The sequence below is a fragment of the Epinephelus moara genome, chromosome 7 (genome assembly GCF_006386435.1).
Source record: "Epinephelus moara isolate mb chromosome 7, YSFRI_EMoa_1.0, whole genome shotgun sequence".
Taxonomy (NCBI): Eukaryota; Metazoa; Chordata; class Actinopteri; order Perciformes; family Serranidae; genus Epinephelus; species Epinephelus moara.
In genome coordinates, this window is record NC_065512.1 from 9,752,522 (window position 1) to 9,771,974 (window position 19,453).

General features: G+C 42.1%; 1 protein-coding gene across 3 annotated transcripts in view; it reads left to right on the forward strand.

Annotated features, from left to right (window-relative positions):
• Positions 1-1,144: 1,144 nt before the first annotated feature.
• The window catches only part of prkag3b (protein kinase, AMP-activated, gamma 3b non-catalytic subunit), a 20,006-nt gene continuing 1,697 nt past the window's right edge, over positions 1,145-19,453 (forward strand). The window contains exons 1-13 of one of the 3 annotated variants that reach the window (XM_050048640.1): positions 1,145-1,931; positions 4,789-4,912; positions 5,420-5,486; positions 5,759-5,907; positions 5,997-6,078; positions 10,788-10,846; positions 11,046-11,091; positions 11,208-11,259; positions 12,734-12,860; positions 13,241-13,406; positions 13,718-13,755; positions 14,186-14,332; positions 15,436-15,529. In XM_050048640.1, coding sequence (XP_049904597.1) covers positions 5,474-5,486; positions 5,759-5,907; positions 5,997-6,078; positions 10,788-10,846; positions 11,046-11,091; positions 11,208-11,259; positions 12,734-12,860; positions 13,241-13,406; positions 13,718-13,755; positions 14,186-14,332; positions 15,436-15,529 — 973 coding nt within the window. In that variant the 5' untranslated portion in view covers positions 1,145-1,931; positions 4,789-4,912; positions 5,420-5,473. The remainder of the gene's footprint in view (positions 1,932-4,788; positions 4,913-5,419; positions 5,487-5,758; positions 5,908-5,996; positions 6,079-10,787; positions 10,847-11,045; positions 11,092-11,207; positions 11,260-12,733; positions 12,861-13,240; positions 13,407-13,717; positions 13,756-14,185; positions 14,333-15,435; positions 15,530-19,453) is intronic. The other 2 variants (XM_050048638.1, XM_050048639.1) reach the window with 2 other exon arrangements.

Genomic DNA, 19,453 nt, shown 5'->3' on the forward strand with positions numbered 1-19,453 from the left:
GCTTCACCACCATGTACAACTAAATTGCAGGGATTTTCTGTGCTTAGTATGGTATTTGAATAATGCCCATTTTTATTTTGGTACAACTTTGACTTGACCGAGGATGCACTGTTGGAGTTATAGGGAAATCTGGCAACTAAATGTATTGTTGTTATTGTTTTATCAGTATTTTATTGATGTGTAAAGCTGCATGTAAACTCACAGCTCTGCTGAAAGGCAGGGTATTGCTTCAGTCCTCAGTGTGTCTAAAAATAGTTTGACTTGTAATGGCCCAGTGAAACTTGAACATCTCCCACAGTAGGACAGTTAAATCCTTAAAGCTGCACTGGTCCATTTTTTTTTTTTTTAAATTTGTCAGTTGATCAAACGACTGTGCAATGTCAAACTTTTCACTCATGACAAGCTCACAGAGAATCATCATCCCACTTTGCAGCTCCTCTCAGCTCTGCAGAGCATTTTAGGATCATTCAGCTCATCGTTTTAAGGCCTGCAGCTTTAGGGCTTTGATTCACTGTCACCGCTCTCACCACGTTCATTGTTCTGCAAACAAAACTCTGTCATGTGTTCGCTACCTGCCCAACACCAGAAGACAAAGTTGGCAACCAGCTGGTAAACATGGTGGAGCATTTAGTAGCTAAATAACTAGATATTTTCCTCCCTCAGGAGTGTCCAGAAACACAACTTCAAACAAACACTAATGTAGCTCTATTATCTCTTTCACAACAATGACCAGGGTCAGATCGGGGTTATCTCAACCCTTCTTTTCTCAGTTAAGTTATTGCTCCAAAGGTCCTTGTTTGCAATTTTATTTGTCCGCAGTGTGAACAAACTCAGCTGCATCTTAAATGATAATCTGTTGCCCCTTTTCAACAGTCACGGGCTGGCTTGGCTTGGCTTGGTTTGGGCCGTCAGCCCAGCACAGCAGGTATTTGCATTTCCACTACAACAGGGCTACCTTCTTGAAGGTGTGTCAGCTGATGATGGCCGGTCTTGAGTGATGACGTGTGTAGACAGTTCCTGGATAACAAAGGCATTGATGCCATTGACTGGCCCTCTCATTCCCCTGACCCAAATCCAACTGAGCACCTACGGGACGTTATGTATCGTGCATCTGACGCCACAGACTGACCTACGGGACGTTATGTATCGTGCATCTGACGCCACAGACTGTTCAGGAGCTCACTGATGCCCTGATCCAGGTCTGGGAGGAGATCCCCCAGGACATTATCTGCCGACTCATCAGGAGCATGCCCGGACGTTGTCAGGAGTGCGTACAGGCAGGCAGGGGCCATACACAACACAGAGTCACATTATGAGTTGGATCAGCCTGTGATTTTAATCTTTGGTATGATTTTCAATGATTTGATTTTGGGTTCCACTGACCGTTGTTACGTCATTTTGTTCTCAACAAATTACACAATGTACATCAATAAAGACTGTCAACTTGAATAATTAATTCATCAAGATCTGATGTGTGATTCAAGTGCTCCCTTAATTTTTTTGAGCAGTGTAGTTAATGATAAATGTCTCGGGAGTGTGTCTGTCTTTAGCCCCCTTAACTCTCCCTGTAACAGTTTGTGCTCTGTACACACTTCCCCTCCCTCTTCCTCTGTGTCTGAATGCCACAGGCCTCTCACCCCTCAGTCCAGATTTAGACCTCAGTCTCTCCCGGACATTCAGACCCAGCTGACTGTAGCCGGCTGGTGGTGCACAGGTTCTCTTGTATTCCTCAGTCTTTTGTTTCCATTACTTCCTCTCCTTCCTGCCCTTCTTCACTGTGCCTGGACTGATCTGACATGGTAGCAGCGCCTGCCAGATGTCTGAGCCGGACAGCGGGACGAGGGTTGTAGTCCAGGGTTTCGCCAATCGGTGTGGTTCCACAGAGGCGGACCTCCTGCTCCTCTTCCCCAACCATGGAGCCTCTTGCAGAGGTAAGACTCTGCTGACTCACCCTCCACCCTCCACCCTCCACCCAATACTCATCTCTCCACTTCTACTGACTGCTGTTTGTTTGCGTTGGTAACCGAACTGTGCGCTGATGTGTTTTGGACGTGGGTTTGTAACTGAGAAGCTACAAAGAGAAAAACGTTTTGCGTTGCAGGTCTTGACGCCAACTGCTTCTGGAAGCTGTTAGAAAACCAAAGAAAACACTTTGTGCGTCATTAATAGGGTATTATAATGCTCCATGAGTATTTGAGAGTTCTGACATGAGTGAACCATTAAAGTAGAAGCCGAAGTGCACATAAATAATAAACTACAGAACGTGCATAAGCACATTAAGTCTACTCGACTGGTGTAACAGGGAGTCTGAAAGAAGAGCAGAAATACAGAGGCCAGTGTTTTATCTGCTGTCTCTGCTAAAAGCTCATTAAATGGCAACATGTGCATTAAAAATGCTGCTATTAATGCTATAAGAAGCACTCTTAACCAAAGTTTATTAGACTAAGACACCGTCTCTTGTTTTACACTTAACTTATTGACGTAATGCAGAATATAATGTATCATAACACACAGTGATGTAGTGCAACTCAGCTCTTTTCTGTCTGCTACTGAGATGTCAATGTGTAGAGCATTAACACTATATTTGTAGCTGTTAAGCTGTGAGATGTCAACAGAGTCACTGAAGCCATGATTTGGATTTCAATATTGTAATAATTCTGTACAATCTTTGTTTAGTATTACATCCTCATTTTCTCATGTCTGTTTTTACCAATATTATTTATAATGTTCAACTTGGTGATGTTTGTTCACTGCCAAAAAACTGCCTTAAAAATATCTCTCATTTACCATTTGAAAACATGCCAGAGACGTGTGAACAGTAGCACAGCATGGCTTTCTAATCAAGTAGATATCAGGACATTGGCTTGATGGTCCTGAAACGCAATCCTGATGATGGTGCCTGTTGTGGAAACGTTCCGTAAAACATTGTGCCAAGGCTGCACCGACAGATGGTGACGTGCTTTAAGGTCAATGTATGGATAAAAAAAGAATTTAAAAGTATGATCAGCACTTGTGGAACATGGATACATGCAGCACAGTGACCATGTAGATATAAGATACTATAAGCTGTATGTGTCACGCAGACGGTCGCTGACACTAACTCCTCAAGTTCATCGTGGTAAATAGAGCTGGTTCCACTTCCTCTGTCACTTTCTAGGGATCTCTAGTAGCTCCTGGGTATGCTGGAAGTTGTAGGTTTTGTTTTGTAAGCCTAGTCCACACAGACACAGGTATTTTGAGAGTTGGGTTTTCCCCTCCTTCGTTCTTAAAAAAAAATCCCATCTATGACATAACTGTTTAAAAAAAATCTCTGCCCAAACACAGTTGAAGTGCTATCAAGAGCATGCCAAACTAACAGGCAGCAATATAACCATAAACCTAAAGCTACGTGAAGACATATAAGAAAGTGAAGAAGATGGTGATGGTGGTGAAGAAGCGAAGTCTGCTCACCTGTGGTGCATTACGCCCTGCCACTATAATACCCCAGCTTCACAGACTCTCGTTGCCAGATTGCTTGTGAAGACTTTCCACCGCGTGTTCCCGGACTGCTTTCTTGTTTTACGACCTCACCTGTCTCTGACTCCGCTGCTTCGTCTGCTCCCCGGTAAACCACTCAGCCTTCTGTCCCCGACCAAGAGCTCTGCTTCCACGTTCCTGGTGTCTGTTTGAGTTAGAAATTCCTACCACGACTCATTTGAGGCCTGCATTTTTTCAATCCTGCTGAGAACAGGGTCCCGAGTCACCTTTTTCCCGAGATTGTTTAAATTCCATGTTCTATAGATTTTCCACTGCACATTCCTTATTGACAGGACTCTGGAGTCTGTGGCGACTACAACCACAGCGCTGACCTCCACCAGCAGGTTCTTGGCTTGCCTCCATGATATGCACCATCCAACCTGTGGACACTCCTCACAGCTGCTTCTACAACAAATGTTTTCAACACTGTCTGTTCCAACTACATGTCTCCAGCGTCCGCCAGAATGCAGATGAGACTTGTTTAGCTCCAAGTGAGAACTCGCTGAGGACAGGTGACACTGGTTCCCAGCAAATCCTCGGGGTGCATCGGGACTCGTGTGGACTGCTCGGTGTAAATGCTCCAACAGTTTGGCTCTGCAGCAAACTGTCACCTCGTGTCGAACTTGTCATCTTACGATCAAATGTCAATTCCTTTAGGGTACTCAGCATTATGCCAGTGCATTGACCGTCTCACTGAGAGTTAAGCTGGGATGGACAGACATTTAGAAAAAGACAATTAAATCAATATAATTAAACCCTCCTACTGCAGTTCTCCCCTCTCTGTCCTAAACCCTGACACCAGACCATCATGGGCATATGTACATGAATTCAGCTTGCGCAAACTCCCCAGCCCTGGGTGTCGGCTGGTGGCTGGCGGCAGCATCTGGGTCTCATTTATAAACACACACACAAAACAAGGCCTGAAAGAGATGTATACCACGTCCCTTGCAAAAGTTGTGATCAACAGAAGTTTGCTGATCTGGCGGGGAGTCAGGGCTGTCTGGTCCCCTGAAGCTGGGGTTTGCACTGGCTGGATTCTCCCAAGCTGCTGCTCTCCTCCTGGTGAGGTTTTCTGTAGCAGCTGGGAGAAGGCAGAGGACAAGCCGTGTTTCACTGCTCTGGCTAATGTCAGCTACACAAACGTGAACTTGAAGCCGCAGTCATGAGCCTTTAGCTCCAGTTAGCAGAAAGCTAAACTATTAGCAACATTTTCTCACCATTTTTGAAACGCTTCATCAATATTGACACGTGTTTTATTTCATTTATTGTCAGACTCTCTTTGATAACAGCCAACATGAACAGCCACCCTCTGTAATGACCTGTGATTAACCAAAGTGTCCTGTCACAGGCTAAATCTTCTAAAGCCTGCAAACAGAGCCAAGAGGAGGTGCAGAAGGTTAGTTTTCTTTCAGTCCACTTCAATTAAAATATGCTTAAAGTTTATTAAGCGATTTTTGCCTAATGACACCAACATGAAACAGCCTAACCCAGCTTTAAATAATATGATTAATCTCAGTTTATCTCTTGATGTTCCACACAAATATAGCTTTGTGGGGGTTTAACCTAGCTGAACACAAAGACTGGATGCAGGGGGAAGCTACTGGCCTTGCTCTGTCAAAATACTGGTACTCCAAATCTGTCAGTTTTTATGAGAGAGCAAGAAACTCTGGTTTAAAGAGCACCTGAACTTAGTGACTATTCAGCCTCATGGGAGCCAAGACTCTTGAAAACATTGGTCACATAGGTCAGTGAGGAAATGATCAGTTACCGCTAAGACAGAAACAGAAACAAACCTTGACTCCTTAAATCTCAGCTAGCTGTTTAAGGCCATTGTAGAGCAGAAGACATGGGTGGGCCTCATTGCTGAGCTGTTAGTAAACTGTTGATACACTTCCTTTCCCAGGTTCCATTATTTGAGCTGGACCATGAGGAGGATGAGGAAGAGGGTGGCCTCTCAATGAAGAGCAGAGGTAAAGAAGAGAAGATTTTTTTTAACATTGCATGTGTGCAGTAAAGGAAATTGATCATTATAGCCACGTATTGATTGGGACAACACGGGTCCAACTTCTTCCAACTCCACAAAGTTATGCCTTTCCTATGATCCTCTGCTTTATAAAGAGTCATTCATTCATTTATTCTTCTATGCACTTATATGTCTCTATACTTGGAGGTGTTTACATGTAAAGCACTGTGGTGTTTGCTTTCTTAAGTTCTCTGTAAATGAAAAAAACTTTATTTGTAGGTGGCTGTACATATGCAACACATGGCCTTGCGACCCCTGCAGGCACAGACCCTGACGCCTTCATATACATGAACTTCATGAAGAGTCACTGCTGCTACGACGCCATCCCCACCAGCTCCAAACTGGTCATTTTTGACACAACACTACAGGTATGAGACACTTTCTTTTGTGACAGCCTTAAGGCCAAAATCTGCATGACAAGTTTGAATTGTAATTTTGAAACACTGTGTTTTATCAGGTGAAGAAGGCTTTCTTTGCTCTGGTGGCTAACGGTGTGAGGGCAGCGCCACTGTGGGACAACAAGCTGAAGTGTTTTGTGGGTGAGCCATAATATATCTGTCTATATCTCTGTCTGTCTTGCATACACACACACTCCAGTACAATACTTTGTAGGGCTGCCTCCGCATGTTTATGATATTAATGTAATTATTACATGATATATTTTGGTGGTTTGAGTTGAAGGTGTGAGAAAGAATAGTATCAGTAACATTGTTAACACTGTGCTACATTACAGAGAAATACAAAACCGTACTAATGAACCTTCATTAATATAGGCCTATATTTTATCTACAAGTGCACGTCACACACTGAGCGAGCCGCCTGTTAATGACGCTGTGGGCTAATGGGCATGTAGCTACTTCCATGTTTCAGATGATACGTCATGTTTGTAGTCGACCAATGAAGATGAGTTTACATATCACCTTGGGTTCGTCCTTCACCTTCTCAAAATGATCCCACACTTTGGATTTCCTGCCCGACATGTTATTAACTAGCCTGTGGAATAACCGCAGGTACCAGCCCTGGAAATTAACCTGACTCCTGTCTGACTGCTGAGCGTGGACACTTCCTGTGTCTGTCCCTTCAAATTAAATTCCCACATGGTCCAGTCATATAGGTTTTGATTTATTTTGTCAAGGTGCAGCTCCTAATAGAGCTTCATGTTTGTTTGTTTTTCTGCAACTAAGCGACCAATAAAATCTTGCCGACTAATGACCTTTCTTGTCGACTAATGTTTGGTCGACTGTTAGGGGGCAGCCCTAATACTTTCTTAATGTTAATCCTCCACACCTTGCAGAGCTACATCATGTTCAACTCCAGGATTATTAAAGAGTGATGGGTTCGTGTCAGCATGCAAAAATATGAAACCAATAGTTTTTCTGTCGTACACTCATTGTTGGAAATTATAACAACCTATATGTTTAAATTACATCTGGATCTAATTTTATAAAGTTTATATGCATCTATTTTTTTCCTTCAAAATGATTACATAGTCTAAAACAGATGGAGAAGGTTACCTGAATAGAATACAGAGGAAAGTTGAGCAGTGTGACTAAAGAATACATAAACAAGAATAATGATGTGTCCAAACAGTCAGTGCCAACTTTCAGCTCTTTTATAGGCTGCTATCGCAACTTATTTGGTAGTGAGAAAGTACTGAGGTTCCAAACATGTCAGCGTTTAATAGGTGTGCGACCTACATTGGGTTGAAGCCCAGGTCCAAGGGTTCAAGTTGCCTCGCTGTGGAGAGGTGGTTTCAAATGATCCTGGCTCAGTTTGTGTTCTAACATTTAAAGGGAAGCAGGTCAACTACGAGACGTTTGTGTTACATTACAAACTCGATCACCTCACTGAACACAAAGAGATCAGGTCAGTGTGTTGATTTCCTGCTTGTAATGGAAACGCTAACAGCCTTTAACATGTGAGTCAAGTGCATGTCCATCCGCCTGCGTCCCGATGTGTTTAAACCATGCTCAGTTGGTACTAAGAAAATCTCCCCCACACCATTACACCACCAGCAGCAGCCTGAACCGTTGATACAAGGCAGGATGGATCCATGCTTTCATGTTGTTTACACCAAATTCTGACCCTACCATCTGAATGTGGCAGCAGAAATCCAGACTCATCAGACCAGACAACGTTTTTCCAATCTTCTATTGTCCAGTTTTGGTGAGCCTGTGTGAACTGTACCTCAGTTTCCTGTTGTTAGCTGACAGGAGTGGCACCTGGTGTGGTCTTCTGCTGCTGTAGCCCATCTGCTTCATGGCTTGTCACACGCACAGAGGGCTGTTAGCAGAACAGCCTCTTAGAGGAGCTATGTGCATGCTTCTCTGAGAGCACATAGCTCCTCTAAGAGGCTCTTGTGTTATGCTATTATACTGTTAAGAGCAGCTATGTGATCCTCTAAGTGCACATACTTCCATTGTCCAGTGTGCTCTGTGTTATCATATATCAGGTTTGACTGGCGCCCTAATGACGTCATCTTGTTTTTCCTGCAGTGGTACCTTACTGATCTTAATGAATCAACTCCTAATATTCATATAACAGCAGTGGATGGAAAAGTACATATTTCCATTTTCTTTTGCTGATTTTTTTGAAAAATTTGGTGTAATTTTGTGTGACATTTTGATGTTAATGTGACTATTGTCACGACATGCTTGATACCTACCATCTACAATGGGGATGCTTTTTTTGATGTTGTCTGTGGTGATCTCAGAATTAACCTCTGAGTGTCGACCATGTTTTTTGTTTACATCATGCAAATCCAGATGTTCTGGACTGTCTGAGTTCTCTGGTGTGCCCTCTAGTGGTTCCCAACTGGTCCAGCCATGGGGTCAAGATTTCTCCTTAGTCATTAGTTTGAGGTCCCACAGTTTAATATACTTAGCGTCATATTTGGGTGTGACCATGTTGTTGGGCTAGTTTGCAGTCTCTGTTAAGTAGCTGTCTGTTAGTCATTCATTCGACAGCAGAAAATGGCACTTTAAACTAAAAGCTCTGTGTGGGAAATTTACTGTACTTAAAAATGACGTGTGTTTTTTACAAACTTGACACGTTTGCCAGTCACTTGTGGTCCATTCAGAATGGACCCGCAACCTTCATTTGGACCGTAACAAGCGTAGTATATGGGCACATTGTTGAAAAGAAAGTATATTTTCAGCCTTACATGTCTACAGCAACAGACGTTGTATTAAGAGCAAGAAATCTGTTTTTGGGTCCAACAAGCACAGGACTTTGACCCAGGAGACTGGTGTTTGTGTCCTGTTTGAAACTATAAGACAATGTTGAGTTATTTGTCATGTCAGTCATTAGTCACTCGACTTAATGACTAACTGCAACCACAATCTTGTTTTATAACCCTGACCAATAAGTTTTATAGCCTAAACCTAGCCGTCAGCCCCTTCTTAGACACAAGTCGACTCACTACCTCCAACTCCATCTGTCTTAAGATACAATGCAAAAGCCTCTAGTGTAACTTTTTCTCCTTTTTTGGTAGCGTCTTTATTTAAAGTCTTGATATATACATATTATGTCAAGATAAAGCTATATCAATCATTAGCAAACAGTACTAAAAATGTTGTTGGCTACAAAAACCAACAACTATAATATCTTAAAAAATGGGGAGGGGAGGATGCAAGGGTGGCATTATAGCCCCGTTTCCACCAAACACTTTCAGTATGGTACCTTTGGAACCAAAGGTAACCCTTCAGACATTGTTCCTAGACCCTAGTGTTTCCACCACAAAAAGTCCTCTTAAATGTGGGCGGAGTTGTTGTCACTCACTGCTCCGTCCAGCACCCGTTGTATTTCTTCATCCCTGGTGACACAGATGGAAGTCTGCACCTCATTTATCGTCCACAGAACGAGGCTGCATGCCAATATTTTCAGAATAAAATAAAACAGGCTGCAGTGAGAGTCTCTCTCCATGGGATATTTAAAGATAGCGGGTTTGTGCATTTAGTCCTTCTCAGGCAAGCTCAGGGGTTTAGTGTTGCTGGAGCCCACACGAACAAAGCGCTCCACGATGCGCTTTTTTTCCCTCCAAGTGAGGATTAGAATATATGCAGTTCACATAACCTGGCCAAAATTAATATATATAAACTCTTCCGGATCCACTAATTACTAAAAGTGTATGTCATATAAAAACTAAAGTGATGGTCAAAGCTGTCACAGTGAAATTTTAAGCGTGCCGGCAGTCGGCCCAGTGAATGAAGTTATTGTTTCTCAGACTCCAGCTGCTGTGAGAGGCAGCAAAACATCCTTTCATTTTATAGTTACAGTTTACTAATAAAACTCTCCACAGTATGAACAGTGGTTACATGAGCCTCAGAAGCAGTCACAACTCAACCCTGAGCAGAGTGACCGTCCTCTACTGACCAATCAGACTGCAGTGTTCACAGCTCCACCTTTTAGTACCAGATCTGTGTGCTAGGTACCCCAACAGAGGGGGGACCAAACATAGGGACGGTATGTAACGTTCCATTGGTACCATCCACAACTTTTCACAGTGGAAACAGAAAAAATACGTATAGAACTGAACCGTACCTCTCGGTGGAAACAGGGCTTAAGAATGTTATGTAACAAACACTGGATCTCATACATCTGTTGTATACAAGCCTTTTAAACCGGAGACTACTGTTTTCAAAGTGTGCGGTCTTCCAGGCCCTTATCAAAGTCGTTTAGCAGGCAGGTTGACTGTTCCATGTTTAGCAAATCCAGGTTTTCCTTCTTAGTAATTAGTCTTTTAGTAGATAAGCACCCCAACGTCCACAGGCTGTCGACAGTGACTCCAACATTATGAAAAAACTCTGACATAAGAGATATCACTTCTTACCAGAGTGTTTTAACAGCTGACGCCAGGGCCTTCTGCCTAAGCATCAAAATATGATGAGGGATGAGATCATGTTGCTAAAGTAATACTGACATTTTGTGCTGTTTGCTTAAACACACACACACATACACTGCTCACCAACACTAATTCACAGTATTTCTGACACCTTGATTTGCTGATTCACTGTTAATAACTAAGTTATGTACAACTAGTGTGAGAACAAACACACATGTATCCATGTTGTACAGATGCTAAGTTTAACTTTGCTCTTCATTAGATATATGATATTTCGGACTTCATGTAATCAAGAAGAAACTTGGGGGGGTCAAATTTACTGTTGTTGCTATCTGATGTTCCAGTGTGTGTGTGTGTGTGTGTGTGTGTGTGTGTGTGTGTGTGTGTGTGTGTGCGCGCGCACAGGTATGCTGACCATCACTGACTTCATCAACATTCTCCATCGCTATTACAAGTCTCCTCTGGTGAGCTGAGCGACCGTTGGCTTAAACATCAAATAAACATATAAGGCCTATAACTCTGTGGCCATTTGGTATTTTGCTGACACGTCATGCATGACAATGGTGTCAGGTGTCAAGTTAACTAGTTATAAAAAGTATATATGTATATCAACATATCCATACCATTATCCAGATGCTGAGATGATGTTTGTTTTGTCTGCAGGTTCAGATCTATGAGCTGGAAGAACACAAGATAGAGACATGGAGAGGTTTGTGCAGCACAATAATATCCTTACAAACGGTTCAATAAAAAACTTTTTATAAGAAACTAGTATTGTAAACTTGGTGGTTTGCGTTAATAACTTGTGTTTCTGTCTCTCTGCAGAGATCTATCTACACTCTGTTAACAGACTGATCAGCATCACTCCTGACTGCAGGTGAAACCAGCCTTTTAAATAATCCACTGAACTCAGGGTCAGACTTAAGTGTCATCATTTTAATGTCCCTATGAAGAACCACACAGTCGTCATTTCAGTTTGGAACATACTGTACATTCTCTCTGGTATCGGAGTGTGTGAATTATTCTTGTTCTTGTCACTGTAAAGGCCTTCAGACCAAACATAGATCATTTGTGCAAATAAAAAGCACGCCAGTTCAAAAATTCAAACCCATCTATCTCTGTAAACCTATCCACACCCACTGCAGATAATAACAAGCCAACCAATACAATACTGACTTCTGCGATTAATAGATTAATATTAATTAATAGATTTTCTTGGACATCAATGTCGCTAATCTCTTCATAGAGATTATAAAGACCATGAATATAAAGAGAAGATCTGGGTAAGTGTAGCCACTGAACTTCCTTGTGATGGTGAGTAGCCAACAAAAGAAGGGTAAACATACTTCTCAGTCAAGGTAACATATACAGTAGCCAGACCAGACATACATGTCAGAAATGACATGTAGTAATTTTTAAAGGTATATTATAAAACCTGACTATATAGGATTAGCCAGTGGTTCCCAGCTGGTGGGTCGTGGTCCAAAAGTAAGCTGCAGGTTCACTCTGATTGGACAGCAAGTGACTCACAAATGTGTCAGGTTTGTAAAAAACACATTTCATTTTGAAATACAGTGAATTTGCAGCTTAGAGCTTTTATTTTGAAGTGACGTTTCCTGCTGTAGAGTGAGTAAGGTAAGGTATGGTAAGACTTTAATGTCCCAGAGGAGCAATTTGAGATACAGACAGTACAATATAAACACACAGTATCCAGTATCGCACACTGTCAGGGGTAAATCATGGACATTAGTGGTCACTGCTTGTTAAGATAAGCGATAACAGACGGGACAAAAGATGATCTGTAATGCTTTGCGAGAAATCCATCAAGCCCCTGCATTATAAACTGACCACTAAGCCTTGTATTAAAGGCCATGTATCAGATTAATCCATACAAATATGGACTGTTCAGCCCAGTCCTGAAAGATGGAAACCAGTGCAATGTGGCTCAGCATTTAGTTTTGTTACAGTAACGTGCTTCTCTGGCGCCACCCACAGGAAATGAAACCACATTGTTATTTTCTACACAGTACTGCACACTTGAAACAATGAGCCCAGCCCCAGTCAGTGTGTTGAGTTGAGTGTTTGTTTAATAAAGCCAGAGTTTTGATGTGTTCCAGTGTGAAAAGGCTAAAAGTAATATATGAATATTATTGACTAACATGTCTTGCAGGATGTATTTATGTAGTCTGAAGCTTTTGGGCTTTTAAACAGGCAGCTTTCCTGCTGTCATGAGTTCTCTCTCATAGCATTTGTTTCATGTCTCACATTCACACTGGGAATGCCCACAGTGTGACCTCATCTACTCAGAGAACGGGTTACCCAAGTAACCTAAAGTTTTGCTGTCTCCTCAGTCTGTTTGATGCCATCTACTCCTTGTTGAAGAATAAGATACACCGACTGCCAGTCATCGACCCGGCAACAGGAAATGTTCTCCACATTCTCACTCACAAACGCATTCTGAAGTTTCTCCACATCTTTGTAAGACTTCTCTGAGAATATTTTAAAGCCAGAGCAGAAGGTTTTGAACATTTATTCGCATTAAATGTTGATTAAAATTTCTTCTACTTACTGCACAACAAAACACAGAATTTTTTTAATGCCGTTTAAATCATCAGATTCGGAAATGTCCTGCAAATAAGATTAAAAATAACGTGACACAGGCTCCATGCCCTAGAAAAGGATCTTAATTTGACAATAAAAGATGTGTTTCCTTTAATCCTGAGAAAGAAATAGATATTAAGAACTGAATAAGTGAAAGTGCAAGTCTTGTTCTGTTAGTTTCTATTAGATTCTTTTCTATTATTTGATTTTTATATGTTATGTACCAGTTGTCTCTCCTTCCCTCCCCTTCCTTCCAGGGATCTACGATTCCTAAACCCAGGTTTCTTCAGAGGCGGATCAATGAAGTGGCAATCGGTACCTTCAAAGAGATCGCAACAGTCAAGGAATCGGCCACTGTTTTCGAAGCTCTGAGCGTTTTTGTAGAGAGAAGAGTGTCCGCTCTGCCTGTAGTCAATGAGCAAGGTAGTCTGACGTCACACTTTCCCACATCTGGTGATTTAAAAAGGGTCATTTTGTCTGTTTTGTGTATTAGAATCACAGTTTAGTGAATCGAGTGTTTCACTCCAAAACACTTTGGATACACTGTTGTACTGAAATGACTCACAGCTTCAACTCTCTTTAGTTCAGGCCAGCAGTCAGTAGGAGTGGATGTAATTTTTTGATTGGGTGTCTGTTGTTGAACATCCAGACTCCCTTGTAACTTTCCAGTGTTGATTTTCTTCTTATGGATAATACTATATACTTTTTTATACCTCTCTGTGTCTCCTCTACAGGTAAAGTCGTGGCGCTGTACTCCAGATTTGATGTCATTGTAAGTTAGTTTCACACATCGTTTTGTGATTTCCTCGGTCCGTTGTCATGCTGAATCAAATAGTTTTATAGTTGTTGTTTTTGTCTGGTTGACATTTCATTGTGGCATCTGCTCCTACAACCAATTCAATATTGATTACAAATCAGAAAAAGATGAGATATCATAAAACAAACACAGACCAAAGGTCAATTTATCTACAGTCACAAAACTGTAGATAAATTGTAAAATTAGTGGTTAATTTCACATATCTCCGCAATTAAAATCAATGTGTGTGAAGCATCCATGTTTATATTATGTAGCCTCTTTGAAGCAATATCCATATCTGAAGCATTGTCTAGTGACTACATATGAGTCTGGACAAATTGAAATTTGACTGGTTGGCAGAGGCGTACAACTGCAAGGCAGTAATTCTAGTTTCTCCGTCATGCAGAACCTCGCAGCCCAGAAAAACTACAACAACCTGAATATGACGATGCGGGAGGCCATTACCTCCAGAGCCTGCTGGGTGGAGGGAGTCCTCAAGTGTTACCCTTACGAAACCCTGGAGACCATCATCGACCGCATTGCAAGGGCTGAGGTAGCACACACATGCAGTCTGACTGACTTTTCTTTATTAAATGTAGGATGAATAATTTTCACAGATATAAGAGGAGAGTGTAGCAACTTGAATTCAGACAGTGCAAACCCCAGCTCCTTGGTTCACAGCAGGCTGGGGGCAAGTGGCGGCACTGGGTTTAACCAGTGTAATGGCAGCAACAGAAAGTTGCCGGGGACTCTGCATGGTCAAGAAGGCCACCAAGGAACAGACCCCCTTGCTCAGGTGATTGGTCTTACTCTGGCTGAGTTTGAGTTGCTACAAGGCACTAAGTGAAGGTCCGTCTCCATCGGGCCACTGCTGCAAAATGTATATAATGGAAGCACAACATGTGTGGACTCTGTGTTGCAGTGGGTATGTTAGGGGACTCCATTTCTTAGCTAACCTTGCAGATACGACGTGAACGGTACCCTGGGTGCATTAGGTGTTGACGTTCTGGGACGCCATGTCAAGTTCTTCCTGTCACATACATTGTCTTCTTTCAAAATACACTTCTGTTTTCACGGGAAATTTAACGTTCACATACAGTCTCTTTCAAAATAAACGCACTACGTCAGTACAACAACGCAAATTGACGTTTGTTTTCCTCCAACAACTAACAAACGTGGTTGGGTTTAAGATAAAAAGAACAGGGTTTGGCTTTGTAATCTTGCAGGACATGAACACCAATCACCCGGGTGAAAGTCGACGTCTGTTGGACCCATCCATCACAACTCCCACCCGCCCTATTCAGACTTTTGTCGTCTTAGCTTTCGTTCTTGTCCTGCCACGTTTCCCCCTGACAATGCCAGGCACCGTTAAACTATAACAGCAACTGGCCGCGTATCATGCCGACATTAAAGGATGGCTTTTTTTCATCCATGTCTGATGCTGCAAGTCACTGACCAAGCGCTGGATTTTGACGACTTCAGAGTGAGACCGAGTTGGCAATAAACCTTTAGATCTCTCTCTGTCAGACTGTTATACTGCCACAGTGATCAAATACAGTTTGAAAGTATTTCCAATAACTGCTAAGAACTGTAATCTGTCCTGTTTTTGTTTGTGTAGATGCACAATAACAAAATTCTGTTGGGTTTTTCTCTCAGGTTCATCGTTTGGTGTTGGTTGACAGCCAAGATGTGGTGAAAGGGATTGTCTCACTATCTGACCTTCTACAAGCCCTGGTTCTCACTCCTGCAGGTATTGATGCACTGTACTCCTAACTCCAATCCTCCCGTTCATCCCTTGCTCTTTCTTTATATCCGTCCATCCACCCATCTGCCTTCAAATCCTCGAGAGTTTCCTGCTTCTTCTGGCGATCTATGGTCCTCATGTTCCCTCTGATCAAACTCTTCTTCATCGTCAACACTTCTTCATCCCCCTGAAGACAACAAGGATCTTTCTTCTCTTCCTGTGAAACTTTCTGGTGTCAAGTTCCAACTCTGCTAATTTCCTCCCTCTGTGAAATCCCCTCTTTTCAAGAATACTACCAAGTGTCCTCATCGAACAAACGACACCTTTAAGGGATTCATCTAAATCTCCTGTGCTCCTCAAAGGTCAACCTAAAATAACCCAATCGCCAGAATAAATGTTGGCATTGCACGTTTCTGCAAACCATAAGTATGTTACATTTGTACATTATTATGTAGTAAATCCACTGAAACTTTAAGTTTCAACAACACTGTGATTAATGTGTGGTTATGTTTAGGAAAAGATCAAATATCCACTTTTGGTGGCACAACAAAAACAACTGCTTTTAATGGCACTATCCCAGCAGGAACGCAGTGGTGTCTCGATTAAAACAACCACTTTTCATGTTACTTTCCTTGGTGGAAACAAGGTGATGTATCATTATAAAAGTCTGTGTTTGGTGGCTAAAAAGCTGCTGGAACAGGGATGACTTGCTCTAAAACAACCAGTTTTGTGGTTTGTTGGTCTCGAACAATGGACCTCACTGATCAGCAACTTAGCAGCTGTCTCGTCTAGGTGACACACCATCAACTGTCCCCTCCACCTCCTGATCACAAAATCGGCTCATATACTACGTCACGTTAGAAATGTTGATGTGATACCTGTATCAAATGTACAAATGTAACATATTCATGGTTTGTAGAAACGTACAATGCCAACATTTTCTTCTGTCGACTGGGCTGCAAATAACCGTCTCTTCAAAGTCAACCAGTCAACCGTTGAAGCATCAAACAAAATGTGCCTGGAGCCTGCTCTTTCACATCCTGTCCCTGGAAAATATACAAGAGTGCCTTCAAAACTCTCTGCCCAGCCACAATCAACTCTACTTTCACTATTGAATACTTGATCCTCTAACCCAGCTTCAAGACAACAGTTACCTCCACCAGGGTCCTGCAATCTTACCTTCCAACCAACCAAGAAGTTTCCTTATCCTCTACGTTCTACAAAGTCCAACGCCGAACCTCCACACCCTCTCTCAAACGCCCCTCTTTCATCGGTCTTCATGCTGCAGTTCCTCCTCTGAAACCACCATGCCACCAGCACCTCTTAGCCAACACATCCCAGGTAGGAAGCCCAACCAAGCTGCCGGTGGCTGCCTGTCTTAGCTTGCATCTTCACTTTTCATCTCAGTAACAAGGTCTCGCTGCTGCCTGTTGTGGTTCTTCTGTAGAGTCTCCAAATGGGTTGATCATATGAGGGGGAATTGGTACCTATGTAGGTATGGTATCAGTCTTGACTTGTTTTAGCAAAATAAATTTCTTCATAATTTCAGTTTTCTTTTCAATTCAGCATTTATATACTGTATATACCCCAATAAGGCAGTAACCCTCAAATCATTGACCATCAAGGTGCCCATATGCTGTGATATTCATTCCAGTATTGTACCATTCCCACCGTCTCTGTTTCAAGAATCTGTTGACATGTTATCCGCCTCCGGAGCATCACATAAGTGATGTGAGTGGAGACAAAGTGTCTGCTCTCACTGATGTGATGGTAAAATAAAATTTTTAGTAGGGCGCATGTGAGAGAAAGTTAAATCTGATTTCTTACCTCCTCCTTCACCTGATGATGTCAAAACTGAATGTCAAGAGTTGACATTGAAATTGTTTGTCTTCAATTAAAGTGATGTCACAGAGGGCAGATTGATCTGATGTAGTTATATGTGTAGTCACCTGTCTAGCTGTCACTAAGATGCGCCTCTTCCAGCCTGACATGTCAGAGTATCAGACCATGTCTCCCACTCCCACCATTGGCTGTTTAAAAAAAAAAAAAAAAAAAAAAAATCTGCATCAGTTAAACTGAACAAAATATTGCAAAAGTTGAGGTTCATAGTTTACTCTGACTTTGTAGCTCTCATTTAGAAGAGCCTATCATGTGATCTTCATCAGCAGACGAAGTGAAGGCTGTTACACACCAGGGGTGGTGTTTTTTTGTGCAATTAATTCACACATCAGTATTTTTTCAAACTGTTCTTTGTTCAATGGCGAAAATGCAATGTTGTTTTTTTTTTTTTTTAGAACAAGGTTGATATTTTCTGAGCTTTACATAGATGTATAGACCCTTTTACTGTAGTAAATAGTATGACGTTTTTGGTAAGCAGGGCTTAGCTGGAGGCAAAACAGTTCTCCACCAACCGTCAACGCTAGCTGGCAAGTTCTGTTGACTTATTTTAGACAATGGGGGAAGATGATGCAAGTGGTGTTTCCAGAAATACTCATTGTTTGTGCCAGAGCACACTCCGGCACATACTGGAACATTCGTAAATTCATAACGCGGTAGAGGCCCGAACATACTGGATGGCCGGGTTTGAGAATGACACCTGAACAGTTTACTCCAGTTTGTTTTGCTATCGAAGCTAACATTAGCTAATGCGCTAAAAAGTTAGTGTTACAGAGAAATCCAATATTCCTCTTAATCCCTCCCCAGTTTCTGATGAGGTGGACATGATAACCCTTAATACACATAACGTTATTCATCCCTACAACAGGAAATACTTTTTCCCTAACCTGATATGAAGTATGCGCTGCACATGTGAGCATTTTTGATGATGGCCTCCGTCCAGTCCTTTGGTTTTATCACATTTAACCATAGCTGTCTTTGTTTTGTTGACGGGCAGTGGCGGCTGGTTTTGAGCCATGACTCCTTCTATTCTGGCTCCCAGTAACACAACCAGACCACATTTTAAGACTCCTATGTAGCCTGAGGCCCTGTGGTGGAGAGTCGTGTCTTGCCTCCAGCTAACAAACTGACATCATTGTGACTTCGGCTCTTAAAGGGTCTATAAAGAGAACTAGGCACAGAGTTGGAGGCAGTGCCCTGTTTAATCCCATAAAAACATGCTCAGTGGTGCATGAAGCCAAAAATGTTAGACCTCCCAGGTATAAGATGCATCTTCTGCACTGTTGGGACCATAGAGCAAGGGCACTCGATGCGTACGCCAGCTGAGGGGCTGACTTCCGGTTTAGCCCTCTGCTAACTTGAATGGTTTTAACAATCCAGACTCCTTCTGCTGATGAGGATCATGTGATATGATCAAAAGCGTCAGAGCAGCTACCAACTGGACCTTGTAATGAGAAGCTAATAAACATGTTAGGCTGAAGACCTCACAAACCAAGCCTGCGATATCATTCTCTACCTCTGTCAGCATGCCATCACAGTATGCTACATTTACATCATACCAGATTTACCCTAAACACAAGCAGCCATCTGGGAGGAACTGTTTTTACAAGTGGGGTGTGCAGTTCTGACATTTCCCTCTTGGTTTTACATCTGCTTCGTGAAGACAGTCAATTAGCTTATCAAAGAAGTTGTTGTGTTCACAAAGAAGTGCAAATAATTGATTTCATGACTAATAAACCCAGGCTGTAAATACAATATCATCCAGTTTTTCTGGTTCCTCTGATATGATGTGAACATGCCTTTGAGTTTCAGCCTTGATGAAACAGTCTACAGTGGTGTGAAAAAGTGTTTGCCCCCTTCCTGATTTCTTACTTTTTTGCATGTTTTCCACTTAAATGTTTCAGATCATCAAACAAATTTAAACATTAGTCAAAGATAACACAAGTAAACACAAAATGCAGTTTTTAAATGAAGGGTTTTATTAATGAGGAAGAAAAAAATCCAAAGCTACATGGCCCTGTGTGAAAAAGTGTT